The sequence below is a fragment of the Leptidea sinapis genome, chromosome 17 (assembly GCF_905404315.1).
Source record: "Leptidea sinapis chromosome 17, ilLepSina1.1, whole genome shotgun sequence".
Taxonomy (NCBI): Eukaryota; Metazoa; Arthropoda; class Insecta; order Lepidoptera; family Pieridae; genus Leptidea; species Leptidea sinapis.
In genome coordinates, this window is record NC_066281.1 from 5826072 (window position 1) to 5847817 (window position 21746).

Consider the following 21746-nt stretch of genomic DNA (forward strand, 5'->3'; position numbering starts at 1 on the left):
GAAAGATTTCTAGACTAGTCTAGAAGTCTTTACTCTATCAGAAGTAAAACAAATGCCGTCTTGCTTCAACCTCTGGCCCAGGTATACTACATAAGACCTTTTTTACACACTTTATGGTGGGCAAAGTGGAGGGCACCAGAGGGCGAGGAATGTCGCCCGTGCGATGGATAGACCAAGCTAAGTCTGATGTGGGTGGTCGATTGAACGAGTGTACCAGACTGTCGGCCAGCAGGGAAAAGTGGCAAATGCTCGTGGGGCGAACCACATCTGCCCCAAAAGATGTCACTTCGTGATGACCACGACCGCTCTGCCATGGCTCTTTATTGGGCCATAAAGCGCGTATTGTGTAGTTCGAGGTCCAACATTATCTTCCAACGATAGAGGTACTCATAGTTTTTTATTTGTATAACGCGAGCGTTACACATTTAATTAAAACACTTATTAAAGGATTAAGCCGCGTGTAATTGTGACTGTTTTTACATTAGATTTTGCGTAATATTTACATTTTTATTATTATTTAAGTTAACGTTTCAAAAACGCCACGGTAAATACCACCTCCAAGGTAATAAATAGCGCTAAACTTCATAATGACAACTATCTATGACAAATACTATCTTTGACTAATTTCATCTGCAGTCCCCCTGAAAACGAGATCTGGAAAGGTAATGCAACGTCGGGTTACTAAAATAATAATAAAAATGTAACTTTTACGAAAAATCTAATGTAAAAACACAGTTACAATTACACGCGTTTTTAATCCTTTAAAAAGTGTTTTATTAAGATAGAGGTACTTAATTATTGATAATTCTTAGCTTGCATAAAACCTTGGCAGATAAATGAGGAAGGAGATTGACCCCCGTGCGCTCGAGCTAATATCAGTACTACTCTCTTGTTTTCGTTTCCACTTCTGCCCCTCACATTAAGATTCTCCTCTCGCAGTTCTGTACACTTAGGAACCAAATCTCCGATTGTTATGAGATCTATCCGACGCTTTTGCTGAAAAAAAAAACTATTAATCAACCACTTCATCATCATTTAAACTATGAATGCATAAGCCTATGCACAAATACAGACAATTTATTTTGCAGTAGAGATAACATATTTAAATACCAAGACTTTATTTATAAGATGATATTTAATACTAGCTGATATCCGCGACTTCGTCCGCGTACACACATGACTGAGCACGTAGTACATATTATAATAAATCTTTGTTTCTTAGAACTCCATTAAATGAAGATATCGCAATATTTTTTTTCTTGATAAGGGCCAAGTGTGTAAGGATTAACACTTAGAAGACTTAATTGAAATCTATCCAACAGCTTTTCCATGATGCGCGCACAAATGAAAACCTGTATCATTTTTTTTATATAGATATATTAATAACGTTATACTACTTGGTTGTTTTTAAGCTATAGCATAGCTTCTTTCGCGGGCCTTGAGCGTGGAGACCGAATCCAGAAATTCCGTAACGAAAATAACCTAACACCCCCCACTAGATGTATATAGATATTTCGCCACGGTCATTATAGTTGCCGTGGAACAGCGGTTATCACGTATGCTTTTTGTGCAGAAAGTCCCAGGTTCGAGCCTGGGGTACGTCTTGATTTTTTTTGATTTTTTTTTTATCACTATTTTTATTTTTAATATTATGACAAGCAATTTTATTTAGTTTCACCTGTCCTGTTGTCTGTCTGTGATCAAATCTTGCAAATTAAATTTTACTCACTTCCTTTTTGCTTTATTTAAATTAATTTTATCAAAAATAACCTCAATATTATTACTTTTTTAATTTCATTGTTGTTTTTGAAATATTAATAATATGAAAATGTGTCAGTCGACAGTTGTGGTCCATTCAATGGGAAACGAGTGCCTACTTGTGTTAAAATATTTAAAACTACGATAATTAAATTTATCAGTTTCTTTTCACATTTTTGGATCACTAAAAAATAATCCGAGTGCACTGAAAAGAAGGGTCGAAAATACTTGATACAAATGGTAATAAATTTCCACTATGACACTGATAAAAAATCAGAGCGATTGACAACTTTTCTTTCGAAAATATTGAATTTGAAAATGAATCCACAACAAAATATGGGACCACCATTGACGCGGTATTTTCCAGATATTTAGAAGATATCAAGTCTGAAACTTATGTTTCCTTTTTCAGTTACCATAAACCTATAGTTTCAATGATAAATATTCCCGAATAACCCACATGTATTGTAAGATAATAAAAATATTTTGAACAACATTAACATCTCATTTATTTAATAAAAGAAAAAAAAATGTTTTCTTATCGGTCACCACGCTCAAAAAGTTTAACTTGAATTTATATCAAACAAAAAAATATAAATAAAATAAATAAATAATTATAAATGCATAAGTTGATAAAAAATGCTATGCAATAGCTTTACCGCGGTAGTCTCCGAGTGCCACACGTCTTTATTTTACAGGGAAAGAGTCGTACGACAGTAACAGATATGAAGATGTTTTTCATCCATTTAATAATTCAATTCGATTCGATAATTCAAAAAATCCTGTGGAGTTATCTAGTTGTAAATGAAGCCGTGAAAAAATCAAACATCTACATTAACGTAAAAAAACGATACGGCCGCAGAAACGTATATTTCGACACTCAAAGAAATCAAAATTTATAGGATTTAGCTGCTGCCCGCGACGCGACGTCGATAAGAAATATATTTAGTTGTTTTTTTCGTTTAGGTGGACATACAGTTGTCTTTAAAAAAAAATGTACAGTTTTTAGCTTTTATGGTATTTATTATATGTATAGAATAGTCGTTCAGGATAAATTTGATAGTTGAATTAAAAATATATTAAAAAAAAATCTCAATAAAATTATTATCAAATGAGATGATTATAAAAAAAATGTGTGACTTTTAAAAATATGTTGTTTGAGGTAAAAATTGTAACGAGTCATGTCCGTTGGTAATGTTTTATTTATTATAGCTCTAATTGATTTTCATGGCATCGCTCATCTGTTATCAAGTCATCTGTCGCGATATATGATTGGCCCATTGCCATTGTAACTTAATACAATTAAATAGCAACAGGTCAGTGCATCTTTTATTATTTTATTTATTCTTTAGTAATAATTATGTATGTATTTACCTCACAAAATATCTTACTCTAATACTGTAGACATATGAACGCTACAAATTTAACAGCAGGTATTTGGTAGGAACTGGTGTCTGAAGTAGGTTTACATACGTTTAGTGGTTTCGGTTAGTACTTAATAATTTAATATAACGTTGAGTCTATAAGTCCTTTGGTGGGGGATGTATGGTCTTTTTACATGATTTTACATGATACCCAGAAAATGTGTTACGAAGCTTAAAATAATTATTTAAAAAAACTTTTATGTGGTATATCATAAATAACTTTTTTAATGATACCATAGATTGGGAATAAAGCGATCGCCCTCAGGCTATTTAAATAATACTTTTTCTTATAACGATACTTTATGGTAAAAGAAAGAAAGAAGCTCGCTGAGTTTCTTCCACATTCTTCTCAGGTCTGAGGTATTTTGAGGTATAGGTAAATTGTCGAATGGGAGGTAGTTTTACGTTCAGAAGTGATATTAATTCCCACTTTGAACAACAATATTTTGAAATTAAAATCTATGCCAACACTTACTTTATATATGTTTACTTCTTTGGAAAGCTATAAGGTAGGGTTGAGATTTTCGCAGGGTTGTCACCTATTTATTATATTTAACCTAAATGACCTGTCATTCGAGCACTCTTTGCCTCAGGTGGAAATGATGTCCGTCACACACTGACTGACACACGTCACAATTGATTTAATATTAATGACGCTATCCTGGGCTATGTATTTGCAATGTTTTACTTTCCCGTGGGTTTTATTTACAAACTAGCCGTTCCCGCCCGCTTCGCTGGGCGAATTATAAAAGGAAATAAATTAATGAAGGAACGTCAGAATTCGAAAAATAGAGTAGTCATAAACCAACTAGGATAAATTTCGCATCGAATGGTGGTAGTTTCATGTCGATACGATCAGTGGTTTAGGCGTGATTGAGCCGTAAACAAAGACTAATTTCACTATATGTATATATAGATTTTATAATACACATTGTTTGACAGACATTATAAGCCAAATTTTACTAAATTAGTTTCATTAAGATGTTGTTAGCCTGTTAAAATACTCCTGTTTCAAAACATAATCTTTATTCAAAAAAGATGTTGGAATCGTAACAATATTCCTTATAAGAATTTCTATGGATAATATTTTCATAATTTTCCGTTATCACCTTATACTTAGCAGATTAAGTCATTATTGTACCTGTTACCCATCTGGGTAGCTAGCTAGTTACTATCTAGTTAAAGATGAAAAATCTCATGTGTCTAGTATATTATTGTATAGGATCTAGCATCATTATATTATATTAATTATACTTATATATTTTATGTAATACTGTGGTTTGTGCTATGGATTCCCTGGTCGCAAATCCTTCCGATTTCTTCTCCCACATGCTCAAATATTTCTGCAATCGTGAATAGGAGTATGGTAACGCAGCAGAAAATTGGTACACGTCTTCTTCACGATCAAAACCGAATGCTATACTTAGTATCTTTCGCCCTCTGTGTACTAGGGATCTATGATAGAACAACAGTCTCCTGGGTATACGCTGCCTGAAAACAACAACATAATTACACTCGAGTGTCTAGACATCATGACTTGATGTAAAATATTAACGTTCATACATACATCAACAGAGTCTAAATACAGGATGGAATCGTTAAGGGTGGCCAGGCGAAGTTCCTTAACTAAACTGATACTAATGACGTCAATAACTTTTAAAAAATTAAACGAGAAGTATCCATATTTTTTATATGAAATATTACCATACATTTAATAGTGTAAGATTAATAGGGTGGTTTTAGTTTTTTATTCTATGTGTTCTGGTACTCATTACTTTCTAAGAAATAAATATTATTCAATTAAAAGAAAGATTTTTACTTTTTTAGATTAATAAACAGTTTCCTTTAGTACTCAGCTTAAATAACATTTTAAAAATAAGGAAACTAAAACCATTCTACTGATCTCATACTAATATGTATGGAAGTGATTAATATCAAAATATTGGATATATCTCTTTCAAATTTTAAAAAGTTATTAATGTCATTGATATCAGTTTAAAGTATTTTAATACCTGTAATAGTTACTGAGTAGCTTGGTAAAACTTACCGAGTACATCCTGTATGCGTAATTCATTTATAATTTATAATATAAAACCTTTTTTGTGTTCACAAAAAGTTAATTAAATTACTAAAAGCCAAGAACATAAAAAACAAATCTGCGCCTTAATTGATAGTATCTAACTGTGGCTAGTTGTATTCAAATTTATTGTTTCGAGTTTAGCGTTTTATCTGCATAATGTGGTTGAGGTTTTTGGAGCTTGGCACGTCCTTAGATTTTGTATGGATCAAGATAATTGGTACGAGCAGTGGATATTCTAGAAAATTGTGCTTTTGAATGCGATTCTGCCGAGGGTCTAACCTAAGAATAAAGTAATAGGTATGCTTTGTATACTATCTAAAATAAAATGCAGCTATTTATTAAATTCTGATGCTCAAAGTACGATCTAACATTGCTTGCCGCTGCAGATGGAATATGTAAACATATTTTAGATACGCTAACAGAATCTTACTGTGATATTAAACCAAAAAAGGTAATGTCGGTATATACCAATTTGTGTTTTATTTCAAATCATACTCTTTTGGCGCGTTAGAGAAAAAATATCTGAATGAATTTTTACGATGCGAGCGCACACCGTCACGCAAATTCGACAGCCTGACGTTAGCTGGTCAACTAGACCATTTATATCATACTTCAGCTACCAAGCCTCTTGCAACTCATATTATGTCTACTGAATCACATGCAATGGACGAGAATTAAATAAATTTCAATATATAATTTCAATTTATATTCAAGTTCAAAATAAAAAAAATATTTGATTTATTTATTTATTCGGTATGATAATTTTTTCATTTGTTATATTTAATCACTTATTTTCCACAAACGTAAAATACACTATGCTCGAGGAATAAAATATTTTAAGGATTTTTGTTTTATTACGCCAAAGAAGAATAAGTTATTGCATGCGTACATAAGGACCACACACACACTTTTATTTTTAACCAACTTCAAAAAAGGACGAGGTTCTCAATTCGTCGGTTTTTTTTTATGGAATAGGAGGACAAACGAGCGTACGGGTCACCTGGTGTTAAGTGATCACCGCATTCTCACATTCTCTTGCAACACCAGAGGAATCACAAGAGCGTTGCCGGCCTTTAAGGAAGGTGTACGCGCTTTTTTTGAAGGTACCCATGTCGTATCGTCCCGGAAACACCGCACAAGGAAGCTCATTCCACATCATTGTAGTACGCGGAAGAAAGCTCCTTGAAAACCGCACTGTGGAGGACTGCCACACATCCAGATGGTGGGGATGATATTTTAACTTGTGGCGAGTCGGGCGAAGGTGGAATTCGGCGGCAGGAATCAGGTTAAACAGCTCTTCGGAACACTCCCCGTGATAAATGCGGTAGAAGACACACAATGAAGCGACGTCTCTACGCAACGCCAAGTGATCCAGCCGTTCGCAGAGCACTGGGTCCCCGACAATTCGAGCTGCTCTGCGTTGCACGCGGTCAAATGGATCGAGCTGATACTGGGGTGCGCCAGACCAGAGATGACAGCAATACTCCATGTGTGGCTGGACCTGCGCTTTGTAGAGAGCTAGAATGTGGGCCGGCTTGAAGTATTGCCGTGCTCTATTGATGACGCCCAGCTTCTCCGAAGCCAATTTGGCTTTGCCCTCCAGATGGCTACGAAATGGCAATCGCTCGAGATTTCGAGACCCAGTATTCCGATACTAGGCGAGGCTTTAAGGAAAGTGTTGTCGAAGAGAGGTGATACGACAAATGGGGTTTTTTTAGTGGTAAACGCGCAAACTTGAGTCTTCTGGGGGTTGAATTGGACAAGCTTCAATTTACCCCATTCCGCTACGTTCTCGAGAGAGGACTCGATAGAAGACACAAGTTTCTCCCGGCACTGGTCGACGATTTCCCGAGAGAGACCTGCATGCCCGTGTATACGGCATCACCAGTGCTGTCGTCTGCATAGCAATGTATGTTGGAGGTGTCCAACATATCATTGATATGCAGAAAAAACAGCGTGGGAGATAGCACACAGCCTTGGGGCACTCCAGAATTCACGGGCTTCGGGTTCGAGCAATATCCGTCGACAACGACCTGTATGCTGCGCCCAGTGAGGAAGCTGGAGGTCCACTTGCACAAGCTCTCGGGAAGCCCAAATGATGGAAGTTTTGAGAGGAGCGCCTTGTGTCATACACGATCAAAGGCCTTCGCTATATCCAGGCTAACTGCCAGGCCTTCCCCCTTGCTTTCAAAAGCCGCCGCCCATTTATGTGTTAGGTATACCAGAAGATCTCCTGCCGACCGACCATGTCGAAAGCCGTACTGTCGGTCGTTGATCAACTGGTGACCCTCTAGATATACCAAGAGCTGGCGGCTGATTATGCTCTCCATGATTTTGGAGAGCAGGGAGGTAATAGCAATAGGCCTGTAGTTTGCCGGATCCGAACTGTCTCCTTTTTTTTGGATCGGATGGACAAGGGCTGACTTCCATGAGTCAGAGACTACGCTTTTGGAATAAGAGTGCCGGAATAAACGCGTTAGCACCAGCGTCAACTCAGGGGCACACGTTCTAAGCATGATTGGAGAAATGCCATCCGGCCCGCTCAACTTCCTGACGTCCAACGAAAACAGAGCTCGCCTAACAGTTTTCTGTCTGAACTGTACTTCAGGCATAGAGCTCTGACACCACGGGATGGTCGGCGGTGTTTTTCCGTTGTCGTCAAGAGTCGAGTTGGAGGCAAAAAGAGATTTGGAGAGGAGATTTTTTCTCTTATGCCGTATGGGCCAGGGTGTCATTTTTCATGTGCAACGGCGGCAGGGACGGCTGGTTGAAGTTACCAAGAGCAGCTTTCGACAACGACCAGAACTTGCGTGTTCCGGTCGGGTAACTGGAAAGCTGCTCGCCGATTTTGACGACGTGCTTCGATTTCGCCCGGGCGATTTACCGCTTAAAAAATCTGGAGGCACGGTTATATTTCCTCTTAAGAACTTTGCAGTTCGGATCCCTTGTGCCCAGCCCCGCAACCCAAGTTCGATACGCGTGTTTTTTGCAGTCGGATGCTGCTTTAACTGACGCATCGAACCAGGGCTGTGATCTGCCACCGATCGGTACTACATAAAAATATCCATGCCCTGTAGTATCACATCGGCTACTGCAACGGCGCAGGCACTAGGATCGTCAGAAGGGAAACAAACCTTGCCCCAAGGGTAGGATGCAAAAAAGGAACGCATCCTATCCCAATCTGCTGACTTGTAGTGCCAAACGCGTCGGGTCGCTGGTGGTCTGCGACGTTGGCGTCGGATAAGCACTACACTCCTGACCCGGCAATGGTCGGACGTTCCGAGAGGGGCGTCGACAAAGACTTGATAACCATCGGGATGTGTAGCAGAAGATCTAGTAAGGACGGCATGTGGCTATCCACATCCGGGAGCCGCGTTGGCGACTCTACTTTATTTATGTTTGTTTTTTTACTCTAGTGTGCGACAAGCTGTGTCTTACACTCGTGATTTGTATCTTTGTGTTAGTGTGCGTGCATTGCTCAAAATAGAGGTTAACTGTCAACCTCACTATTTGACATAACAGCTGCCCATGCATGCCTATCTAGTGTGATCTAAGACTTGAAGTAAACCACAATGTATGTATTTTTATTTATTTAGATAGTTACATCAACATCACACCATCACCCGAACGTCCAGCTCGTCTTATCCCTTATTTTCATTAAATAAAAACACATCATTATAGAATTAGTTATGGCCGCAGATATTGATAACATATTTCTATTGCAGAAACGGGAAATTCAGGCAGTCTATAAAATGAGTTCAATGCATTCATTGAGAAAAGTTTAGTGAAATTTATATACTGCCAGTACACAGAAACATATTAGCCAATTTAAAAAGAATAGTGAAAAAGAGGCCTTCCTTAAAGGCCGGCAACGCTCTTGTGATTCTTCTGGTGTTGCAAGAGAATGTGGGCGGCGGTGATCACTTAACACCGTACGCTCGTTTGTCATCCTATTCCATAAAAAAAAGAATAGTGATGTACATAATGTCAATACTCGAAACAAACATAAAATCGCAATTCCATCTTCTAGGCTCCGTTAAATTATTAATCTGTATTGTGTAAAATTATATTGTATTATACTTTAACTTTTATTAATAAACTCCCAAATGATAAAAAAAAAATTACCAATTAAAAATTATATGCATCATAAAAAATAAATTAACATCTAAAGCCTATTATTATGTGAAATATTATTTGAATGATTAAAATATTTGGCACTAATGTTTGTAAATTTATTGTAATTAAATGTTATATTCGTTATTATATTCATTTGAATACTATTATTTAACTTACTTTTGTACTTAATTCTGACTCTTATTAAATAACTTATAAGGCTCCTCTGCACAGGATGCCGGCTAGATTATGGGTACCACAACGGCGCCTTATTCTGCCGTGAAGCAGTAATGTGTAAGCATTATTATGTTTAGGTCTGAAGGGCGCCGTAGCTAGAACCGGACAAATTACTGGGCAAATGAGACTTAATATACTATGTCTCAAGGTGACGAGCATAATTGTAGAGCCGTGTAGAGTCATGTCAATTACCATAAGCTGAACGTCCTGCTCGTCTCGTCTTTTATTATCATAAAAAAGGTATTACAGTGAATATTTTTTTTATTTCCATAATTACCTAACTATAATTAAAGTAGGTTAAAAAGGGGTGGGTATTACAATATAAAATGCGTGATAAACATAACAATGTTGAATAATTATATACCTTAGATTATTTATACATCTAGATATACTGGGCAGCTGTGAACACGTCGAAAAAAATAGAGGCTGACTGTCTCTTTTTTTTATGAAAATACGGGACGAGATGAGCAGGACGTTCAGCTGATAGATAATTGATACGCCGGGCAATGGGACAATATTATGGAGGATAAAAAATATGATCACCTGGTAAAGTCGAAAGCATGAAGCGTTATACTTTGGAAGTCTTTGCCTCGATGAAGGTTCTAATATATAAAACTTCACAAGCCCTCGACAGCACAATAACTAATTCAAACTTTTAAACACAGTAATAATTATTTATTTTGACAAAAATAATATTTAATTAAAACATACCCTGCGGGGATTTTTTGCAAATTTCAACCACTTTATCATTAAAATTATTTAGGTTTTTATTTATTAAAGCTCTGTGTACACTCATCATGGCCAGACCAATAAGGCGATCTTCTGCCATAGTGCTTCTTAGCCATGTTTTTAGTCTTCTGAGGCTGCTAAAGGATCGCTCTACTGTATAGGCGTGCATGGTAAAGCGATCAAAATTTTTAATTGGCCTAGATACGCATCTAGCTGCTTAGACTCTGGGATTATTTTTCATTAAATCCAGCGAGATGTGATGACGAAATTAACAAAAATTACTTTTTGCTTATTTATTTGAAGTTCTATTATAATATAACCTACTAAGATTTATGGAATAATCTGAAAATACCATTGAATCAGGTTATTTACCTAGATGCCCGTTGTTTTTTATTTGCAAACGAGTGTACAGTATTGCTTTACATAAAAATTAAAAATCACTCACCATTTTTGTCTTGAGGTAGATCTAACAAGGGGTGTCATGTCTCCATTATACAGGGTAAATTCTTTTCCAAAATTAACTATATTGAATATGACTCGCTGGAAAAAATTAATCACATTAAATAATGCGCTGTATATATGCCGTAGCATTGGGAATCCCAAGAAAACGTAGTTGTCTAAGATAAGCCTGGTAATAACGGTAATTGCAAAATCAAAGGCTGTAGTGAAGAGATTGAATTAAGAGGAGCAGAACTCAGGATATCTCTATCGATTAACCCTTTACGAGCCTATCCTTCTACCGACCTTCGAATCGGTTGATTACCGAGCGGTTTTCGCGCGAGAATTTTTACGCGCGCTACATACAGTGTCTCTATGCGTATTATTTTACCTATAGCAAAAGAATGCTTATACTTTATGTTTATTTAAGAGGATTATATCAATGAATGTATTTGAAAGCTATCGAAACAAGCTATAAAATCATGCATAAATTATTCATATTGTGTTTTATTTTATTTTATACACACGACGCAAAGTTGAAAAACCATTATATTTTAGAATAAATGTAAGAGTATTTTCAATGATAAATTGGTTGTTTTTTTAGTGTTTATTGTTTTTTAATCATCTTTATATGTTTTTTCTAATACAAAAGTAAAATATACAAGCTTTCATAGTAATAATTTGAGACATTTATTTCGAAAGACTACGAAGAATCTCTTGACCTTGATCGACCTTGAAGTGCGAGATTGCTTGTGTATGTTTTAAAATGTAACAATGCTGTATTTGGACACCTGATATATATTATGCGATAGTTTTTCAAGTAAAGTAAAAATATTTCAACATATTCCAAAATAAAAAAAAAATAAAAAACAGACAAAGGAAATGACGCTTCAAAGTCTTTATTAAATTTGAATGGACGCTATTGGAAGTCGAATTTATATGAACAAAAAGTATATATCATACCATTATAATTATTGTAATGTCTTGAAAATATAGTCCAGTATATATTATAAAAATAGCAACTTAGCACATATTGGGTAAATATACGAAAAAAAAAAAATCTGCGCACTTCTTTTTTCCGTTTACTTCTGTATGCCAACGTACCATTGTCTTTGTTTTAATTTGTACAGAATTTAACCAACTTTTATCCTATTAAAAATTCCGAGTAAAAAAGCAATTTCTAATAACACTAAAAAGTATAAAAATAATTGCGTATTTTTATTCAATCTAATTAATTAATCGAATTCTAGTTACGATTATTGTCATTTTTGGAATTGGTGTCCTTCCGCCGCGACTCGTTGTTGCCTTTTCGCTCCTCACAACTCAAGCACATCTCATCTATAACTATGTATGTAGTTATAAACCTATCTTAGATGTCACCGACTCCAAAATTTATAATAATCGTATCTAGAATTAGATTGTATAAAAATACGCAATTATTTTAAAACTTTTTAGTGCATATTATATCTATTGTTTTGAAATAGTGTTTTTGAAGTCGGTTGTTTTTTTTGTATTTTTTTTTATTTTATGATTTTTAGTGAATTTGAAGTACACTAACTAAAAATTTGGCTAAATATGTGTAGATGTACTAAATTTTTCAATGCAGCAATGAACGTAAGAGCTTCGCAATTTGATTACAGACAGTAACAAATTCTGCCACAGATCGCACCCTTACTGTAAGTCGTTAAGGAGTCCCATTGATCATCATATTTGATTACCATAATAACTTGGCCATTACTATGTTATGGTACATGACTTAAATATCCGGATAACATAAGAAAGATTCGGCCGAGTATCATTAATTTACTTCTAAGAATTGAAGAGTTTCGTTACTTTCTCATGGCATCCGTAATCAGGACCTAACCAAACTCTCACCAAACTATATTTGAAGTATATCATTTCCATTAAAAAAAGAATCATCGAAATCGGTTGCCGTGATATTGAGTTATTCGTAAATTTATCATCCACGTATAGCAACGTATGTATAGCAAATTTAAGACTTTTATGGTTTTATCATGGATGCCAATGTCAGATCTGGACCAAATTACAATGGGACCACACGGGAAGCACCAGCTTTCAAATTATCAAATTGGGTTCACCTGTCGAAAGTTTTGAGGTAACATATATAAATAAAGCATACCGACGAACTGAGGACCTCCTCCTTTTTTGAAGTCGGTTAATAAGGCGAGAAATAAAATGAGGTCGTGTGTATTTCGTCGTTGTTCCACATGGAAGCGTGGTGCTCTATGACTATTGTGCCATTATGGCCCCGCGGTAAGTAAAGGCAAAATATTTCGCTTGACGTGTTTCTTCAAAATACCATATCCGTAGATGATAAATAATGCGGAATGCCACTCGCATCATGTTGACGTCCGGCATTCCACAACCGCGTCTTTTGCGAAAACTTTTAGCTTCGCGCAATCATTTTTGGAATCAAATACCGGCCGCATTTTTCTCAAACCGATACGACTTAGGCACTTTCAATATTAGAGCTTCAAGATCAAGACTCCCAACTCAAAAACGTAATGCTAGCGACCACGTCTGCGTACTGTAGGTCATCATTGGCAACACACACTGTTTGAAAACCTTTGTCTTCAGTTAAAAGTTCACATAATGCAGTCATGCAGTCTGTGCGCCAACTATTCTCGAAAATCATATAATGCTCTCTGAGTGCAATAATTTCGGATTTTGGTTGGATTGCCTCGTCGTTGCAGTGCTTCAGGGATCTTCACAGAAGCACAAAAAAATGTTTCTATCATTCTATGCAACAATAAGACCGATGTATGTCTCAGTTGCGCCGGGTGTAACTATAGCAGGCAGATTAGATTGCAATTGAATTACCAATTCTACGACCAATGGTTAGTGACCCTGCCTGCGGATCCCGGTAGGTGCAAACAAAGTGTCTGACTGAGGCCACAGCTTCAGAGGGCAATGGGTAGCCCCATTGCTCTCGGAATTTCGCTTCCAGTTCAAATCAGAAATGGAGATCCGTAGGAGCACCAATATCGCCAACATAGCCAAACTGATTTCGAAGCTGACGTGGCAGTGGGCAGGGCACATACCTCGATGGACAGATGGCCGTTGGGGCAGTAAACTCTTCGAATGCCAAACACGTATCGGATGACGCAGTGTTGGTGCCTATTAACAAGATCTGACCAAGATCACCGGAATACTTTGGATGAGGACAGCGCAGGACCGATCGTCGTGGAGATCTTTGGGGGAGGCCTTTGTTCAGCAGTGGACGTCTTCCGGCTGATGATGATGAATCGTTTACCTATGAAATAGAAAATAGCTACCGACCTGATCCTGTCTCACATTTTCCACTGTAAAATTAAACCAAAACCGCGAGCGTGGTCTGCTGGTGTCCGGCCGAATGAACAGATCGTACTCCAACTCGGTGATGTGATCAGCTCGACCAAGATTGCCACATTCAAAGGCCGCGTCGAAGCACAGCTGACCACGTTTTGCCTTCCCGCTGTGTCCCGGCGGACGGACGGTCAGTCGGTTGAGATTACCTAAACCACCTTCTCCGTCGCTTTCCTCACTATCTGTCAAAATATGAGACCATATAAATACAGCTTTATTTATTCCGAAATAGTTTTTGCATTTTAATCTAGCATAAATAATACTTTAATAGATAAATGCTTCTATGGTTTAAACTATTCTATAGCCATAAATGTTGATATTTTAAAGTATTTATTTGAGAGTGATTATGTTATGTTTTTATGTTTTTTTATGATATTATTGAAGAATAGGCTTTTTAAAGTGTGTTAATAACGTAGGAATTTATTAAATTTTAAACTGACAATCAAATATTTGTAAGCATTTATATTTTTTTATTGGCGAATCACTATATGTGCAACTACTACCAATTATATTAAGAACTGTATAAACCACGATCCATAAAAATAAAAAAAGATTAATCTCATGTCATTTCATAACACGTTACTTTCATTGCCACACGATAGTGTGATTGATACTGATAATATAAAATATATAGATTAGATGAAACGTTATTTATTTTACACCAACAAGATATACATTAACTTATAATATTATAATTACAATAAATAATAAATTCTAAGTGTTGGTTTAATTTTAAGTGTTACACACATTTCAGAAACATAGACACAAGTACTAGTAGAATTGAATTGAATGCAGAAATTATTGGAATATTATACAAATTATTTTCTTATTCAATTTATATTATATATATATATTTTTGTATTGCATCATTTTTCAATTTTAATATTCAATTTTTCAATTTATTGTTCAATGATAAAACAGACTTAAATTTACAAATGATCTAAGTTTTCTTTAGAGTTAATTCCGCCAATATTTGTTTTTAAAACAATTCGACACGTGTTTCGCCTCTACACGAGGCATCCTCAGGACGTGTTGTCTCGCCAAAATCTGCCACGAGACTCGTCGTCTCTGGAATCATTTGTATAATTATGGATTTCCGCAAAGTAACACCTAATTCAATAAATTTTCTTAAATTTATCAATATTTAAGAATAGGCCACGATAGAAAAATTTATCTACGAAAAAATATTATAGTTGATATACTTATATATTTTACCTACCATAAAATATTAATATTTCTATTACTATAATTTGAATGCAGAAAAAAACATCAAACTTGTCATATATAATACGAAAATGTTTTATCATTGTGTTCAAATATGTGCTTAAAATAGACAAACTCACTCAAGTGAATGTCTCTGGTCAGTCTAGGACTATATATTGAGATGTATCCTGGTATACGGGCCTTAAATTAAAGGTTAAATAGTATTTAACATACCGTGAGGACCCCTTAGGTAAATAGTAGCGTGTTCTAGGTCATCTACTAACGCAACCATCGTTGAAACTAAGTTAAGTTTACGTCGAACACAACGCACAGGATACAAGTAAAGTGGTTCGTACTTCGTAGGTGATGGGTTTACAATATAGTGAACATAATAGTCGTATATCTTATATAGAAATCGTTTAACTAACACGCCACGTATGGTCTATTTGCTCGTCAATTGAAACTTGACACGAAAGCACTGGTGTTTGGAAAGGAAATTAAACAGTAAACAGTAAGTTCAGTTTGTGTTCTATTAGATTTTATTGTTATTGTTAAGTTTACTAGGACTCACTGGGTAACATATTCAAGAAATATATTAAAGCTTCTTTGACAAAGAAGGTTTAATATAGTATAATAGATTATATAGAGGATAATAATGCATGGTTTTCGTCTGTTCTATGCAGGCCATCTAAATTGTATGTATTGTAATTAATTACTACGTAAGAAGGCTAACCAATTATAAATATGATTTAAAAGATGAGCTTGGTGTTTCTTATCAGTTCTTCTCTCCATATTAAAGCCCCTTTACAAACTAATGTAGCTTCATGAGGATTGAAATTAAAATAAAATTAAAATCACTTAATTCATTTAGGTTGAAACGGAAATGGTGGGACTTTAATGAGAAGATGTTGCAAGAAACTCATTGTCACTCTTTTTAATCAACACTGACAGGTTCATCGTCTAACAAATCATTTCAATTACAATATAATAAATAAAATGATGCAACGAGTAAGTCAAAAAAGTAAATTTAAATGAATACGTAGTAAAAACAAGAGTTATTGAGTACAGTAGATGCATCAATCCACACACGCTGTGAATAAATTATGGTAATAAAATGCGAGCATTTCATTACCGATATAAACAATATAATATAATTTATTTTAAAAACACGAAGTAGTGTTTCTGGGAACATGATCATCCAGCAACCAAGTGATTAACTTTAATTTAACTTGTTGTATCTTTTGCTCAAATTAGTTCTTTCTGTGAATGTTTGTGTTTGTGACTGTGTACCAGTTTGATATTTCTTCTTGTTATTTCTCAGTTATTGATCAATTCTTGTGATGTGTTTGTTATGTTTCCTTGTAATAATACATAAATAGATATTATCACTCCCTATGTTAAATAAATATATTTCTATAATATTCTTTACTACGTTTGTACTAGTAATACTACCGGTTAGGTTAGCCAGCGGCACCTTTGCCGTAAAACAGTTACATGAAAGCATTATTGTGTATTGGTCTGAAGGGCGCCGTAGCTAGTGAAATTACTGGGCAAATGAGACTTAACAACTTATATCACAAATTGACATGCACTGTTGCGACATTGAACGGATTTTTCTTTTTTTATCCCTGAGCGTCACGCCAAATCACCCGTCGAAAATTTAAATCTATGTACGTCTTCAAAATGGGTGAGCAGCTTAGAAAATATGAGTCCGGAATAGGCAATATCTGGGCGTTGTCGAAAGCTGCTCTTAGATACTTCATCCATTTGTCCCTGCTACCGCTGCGTATGGGGAATGACACCCATTCCATAGTGTAAAGAGGAAACCAATTTTTTGGTCATCCACTATGCCACTAACTCCTTTTCTTTTACGACACTAAGGGACGAAGGAACAATATACCATAGGACATAATATTCTGCAAATAACTAAAGTAAACAAGTCACGCCGTATCAACGTCGGATAATTGTCTAATCTTATTAACAGCATCTGCTGCAGAACTAAGCCTATTTGCCAATCCTTCAATATGCGGCCCAGTGGTAATTGGGAATCAAGAGTAATCCTAAGGAATATAACAGCTTCCACCAGTCTTTGATATCCACCCACATCAACGTTTTTGATATTTGAAACGGTTGTCAATGCTTTATCCCTTAAGTACAGTTTAGACAAAAACCGATATGATATTATTGAAGAATAGGCTTTTTATAGTGTGTTAATAACGTAGAAATTTATTAAATTTTAAACTGACAATCAAATATTTGTAAGCATTTATATTTTTTTATTGGCGAATAGTGATACCTACAATTACAACTACCAATTATATTAAAAACTGTTTAAACCACGATCCATAAAAATAAAAAAAGATTAATTTCATGTCATTTCATAACACGTTACTTTCATTGCCACACGATAGTGTGATTGATACTGATAATATAAAATATATAGATTAGATGAAACGCTTTGAAAACAGTTATTTATTTTACACCAACAAGATATACATTAACTTATAATATTATAATTACAATAAATAATAAATTCTAAGTGTTGGTTTAATTTTAAGTGTTACACACATTTCAGAAACATAGACACAAGTACTAGTAGAATTGAATTGAATGCAGAAATTATTGGAATATTATACAAATTATTTTCTTATTCAATTTATATTATATATATATTTTTTTTGTATTGCATCAATTTTCAATTTTAATATTCAATTTTTCAATTTATTGTTCAATGATAAAACAGACTTAAATTTACAAATGATTTAAGTTTTCTTTAGTGTTAATTCCGCCAATATTTGTTTTTAAAACAATTCGACACGTGTTTCGCCTCTACACGAGGCATCCTCAGGACGTGTTGTCTCGGCAAAATCTGCCACGAGACTCGTCGTCTCTGGAATCATTTGTTTAATTATGGATTTCCGCAAAGTAACACCTAATTCAATAAATTTTCTTAAATTTATCAATATTTAAGAATAGGCCACGATAGAAAAATTTATCTACGAAAAAATATTATAGTTGATATACTTATATATTTTACCTGCCATAAAATATTAATATTTCTATTACTATAATTTGAATGCAGAAAAAAACATCAAACTTGTCATATATAATACGAAAATGTTTTATCATTGTGTTCAAATATGTGCTTAAAATAGACAAACTCACTCAAGTGAATGTCTTTGGTCAGTCTAGGACTATATATTGAGATGTATCCTGGTATACGGGCCTTAAATTAAAGGTTAAATAGTATTTAACATACCGTGAGGACCCCTTAGGTAAATAGTAGCGTGTTCTAGGTCATCTACTAACGCAACCATCGTTGAAACTAAGTTAAGTTTACGTCGAACACAACGCACAGGATACAAGTAAAGTGGTTCGTACTTCGTAGGTGATGGGTTTACAATATAGTGAACATAATAGTCGTATATCTTATATAGAAATCGTTTAACTAACACGCCACGTATGGTCTATTTGCTCGTCAATTGAAACTTGACACGAAAGCACTGGTGTTTGGAAAGGAAATTAAACAGTAAACAGTAAGTTCAGTTTGTGTTCTATTAGATTTTATTGTTATTGTTAAGTATACTAGGACTCACTGGGCAGCATATTCAAGATATATATTAAAGATTCTTTGACAAAGAAGGTTTAATTTAGTATAACAGATTATATGGAGGATAATAATGAGAATAGCATGGTTTTCGTCTGTTCTATGCAGGCCATCTAAAATTGTATGTATTGTAATTAATTACTACGTAAGAAGGCTAACCAATTATAAATATGATTTAAAAGATGAGCTTGGTGTTTCTTATCAGTTCTTCTCTCCATATTAAAGCCCCTTTACAAACTAATGTAGCTTCATGAGGATTGAAATTAAAATAAAATTAAAATCACTTAATTCATTTAGGTTGAAACGGAAATGGTGGGACTTTAATGAGAAGATGTTGCAAGAAACTCATTGTCACTCTTTTTAATCAACACTGACAGGTTCATCGTCTAACAAATCATTTCAATTACAATATAATAAATAAAATGATGCAACGAGTAAGTCAAAAAACTAAATTTAAATGAATACGTAAAAACAAGAGTTATTGAGTACAGTAGATGCATCAATCCACACACGCTGTGAATAAATAATGGTATTAGGCGAGCATTTCATTAGCGATAATAAACAATATAATATCATTTATTTTAAAAACACGAAGTAGTGTTTCTGGGAACATGATCATCCAGCAACCAAGTGATTAACTTTAATTTAACTTGTTGTATCTTTTGCTCAAATTAGTTCTTTCTGTGAATGTTTGTGTTTGTGACTGTGTACCAGTTTGATATTTCTTCTTGTTATTTCTCAGTTATTGATCAATTCTTGTGATGTGTTTGTTATGTTTCCTTGTAATAATACATAAATAAATATTATCACTCCCTATGTTAAATAAATATATTTCTATAATATTCTTTACTACGTTTGTACTAGTAATACTACCGGTTAGGTTAGCCAGCGGCACCTTTGCCGTAAAACAGTTACATGAAAGCATTATTGTGTATTGGTCTGAAGGGCGCCGTAGCTAGTGAAATTACTGGGCAAATGAGACTTAACAACTTATATCACAAATTGACATGAACAGCTGCGACGTTGAACGGATTTTTCTTTTTTTATCCCTGAGCGTCACGCCAAATCACCCGTCGAAAATTTAAATCTATGTACGTCTTCAAAATGGGTGAGCAGCTTAGAAAATATGAGTCCGGAATAGGCAATATCTGGGCGTTGTCGAAAGCTGCTTTTAGATACTTCATCCATTTGTCCCTGCTACCGCTGCGCATGGGGAATGACACCCATTCCATAGTGTAAAGAGGAAACCAATTTTTTGGTCATCCACTTTGCCACTAACTCCTTTTCTTTTACGACACTAAGGGACGAAGGAACAATATACCATAGGACATAATATTCTGCAAATAACTAAAGTAAACAAGTCGCGCCGTATCAACGTCGGATAATTGTCTAATCTTATTAACAGCATCTGATGCAGAACTAAGCCTATTTGCCAATCCTTCAATATGCGGCCCAGTGGTAATTGGGAATCAAGAGTAATCCTAAGGAATATAACAGCTTCCACCAGTCTTACCACTTTTCTCGTTAAAAAACCACCCACATCAACGTTTTTGATATTTGAAACGGTTGTCAATGCTTTATCCCTGAAGTACAGTTTAGACAAAAACCGTTTCGTGAGCTCTTATTTCCTTGAATCTGATCATACTCCTATCGCATTCAGAACGGGAGTTTAGCTCGGTGTTAACGCGTATACACCATAAGTCATACTCAAAATACGTAGCCCGAACTCATACAAGTCAGTCTTAGGCCCGGTTTCCACCAAAGTGGAGATGATAGGAGATGCGTTTTGAGAACCAATCAGATCTCGTTATTTCCACATCTCCTCTCCGATTAGCTACAGAAGAAATTGATCAAGCGGAGAGATGATGAGAGGAGATGTCTCATTTTTCTTTTTAGTTTATCAATAGATTTTTATTTGTTAATCAATTGTGTTTCTTCAACCTCTAATTCCTCTTCCTCAAGCAGATTAAAATATAACTTTTATAACGACATGACAGCTTCATTTCGCATATATCAGTTGACTGATTTTGAGCTCTTACAGCTTACATCTCCACTATGCAGAGCTCACATCTACTCCCCGCTACACATCTCCTCTCCGTTTTAGTGGAATATTTGATTTGGTGTATAAAGTCATTTGACAGCTGAGATTATACTGAGCCTAGGCTAAGACAGCCCAATAGAAAGGTCCAGCCACGTTTATTATACTCAGTACATTGTCGATGTTTATTCAACAAACTTTTAAATAAGACTCTATACTAGGTTATAACAGTATCCAAAACTTGTTTAGGCTTATAGTCTGAGTTTCGAGTCGTCTAGGTCGTCATTATGGTAGACTTAAGCTTAGCTCTCTAGATAAGTCTGAGCAAAGTTTATGTACGCTCTATAGATCTCAGCCTAAGTCAATCTAATCCCCAAAGAAGCTGAAAGCTCGGATCCTGCATTTTGCCTATAACCTAACTGCTCTTGAAAATCGCGGAGAGCATCATGAACCCCTTGAACTTAGCATATCTACAGGAACGTCAGTTGATTTATGATTATGACCTACAGTACAGCTGTCATCAAGGTCGATAGGCTAGCGATTTTCTAGTATACCTTACATATAGATGGGCAGCGGCCATTGAGGCAGGCCTGGTCTAGACATTGCATCAAAACTTCCATCATTTCTGAGAGCTTAAGCAAGTGGACCACCAGCCTCCACTCTGGGAGTAGCATATAATTAATTATCGACGGGTATTGCTCCCGAAAGCCGTGAATGCTGGAGTTCCCCAAGGCTCTGTCCTATCTGCTATGC

The 21746-nt window shown here is 35.3% G+C and overlaps 1 protein-coding gene across 1 annotated transcript; it reads right to left on the reverse strand.

Annotated features, from left to right (window-relative positions):
• Positions 1-795: 795 nt before the first annotated feature.
• LOC126969168 (cytosolic carboxypeptidase 6-like) lies at positions 796-15698 on the reverse strand. Its single transcript, XM_050814488.1, has 5 exons — positions 15583-15698; positions 14080-14327; positions 10787-10881; positions 4457-4673; positions 796-996 (listed from the first exon to the last, which is right to left on the reverse strand). Exons 1-5 carry the CDS (start codon positions 15638-15640, stop codon positions 796-798), a joined length of 819 nt encoding a protein of 272 aa, XP_050670445.1. The 5' UTR covers positions 15641-15698.
• Between the last annotated feature and the right edge of the window lie 6048 nt (positions 15699-21746).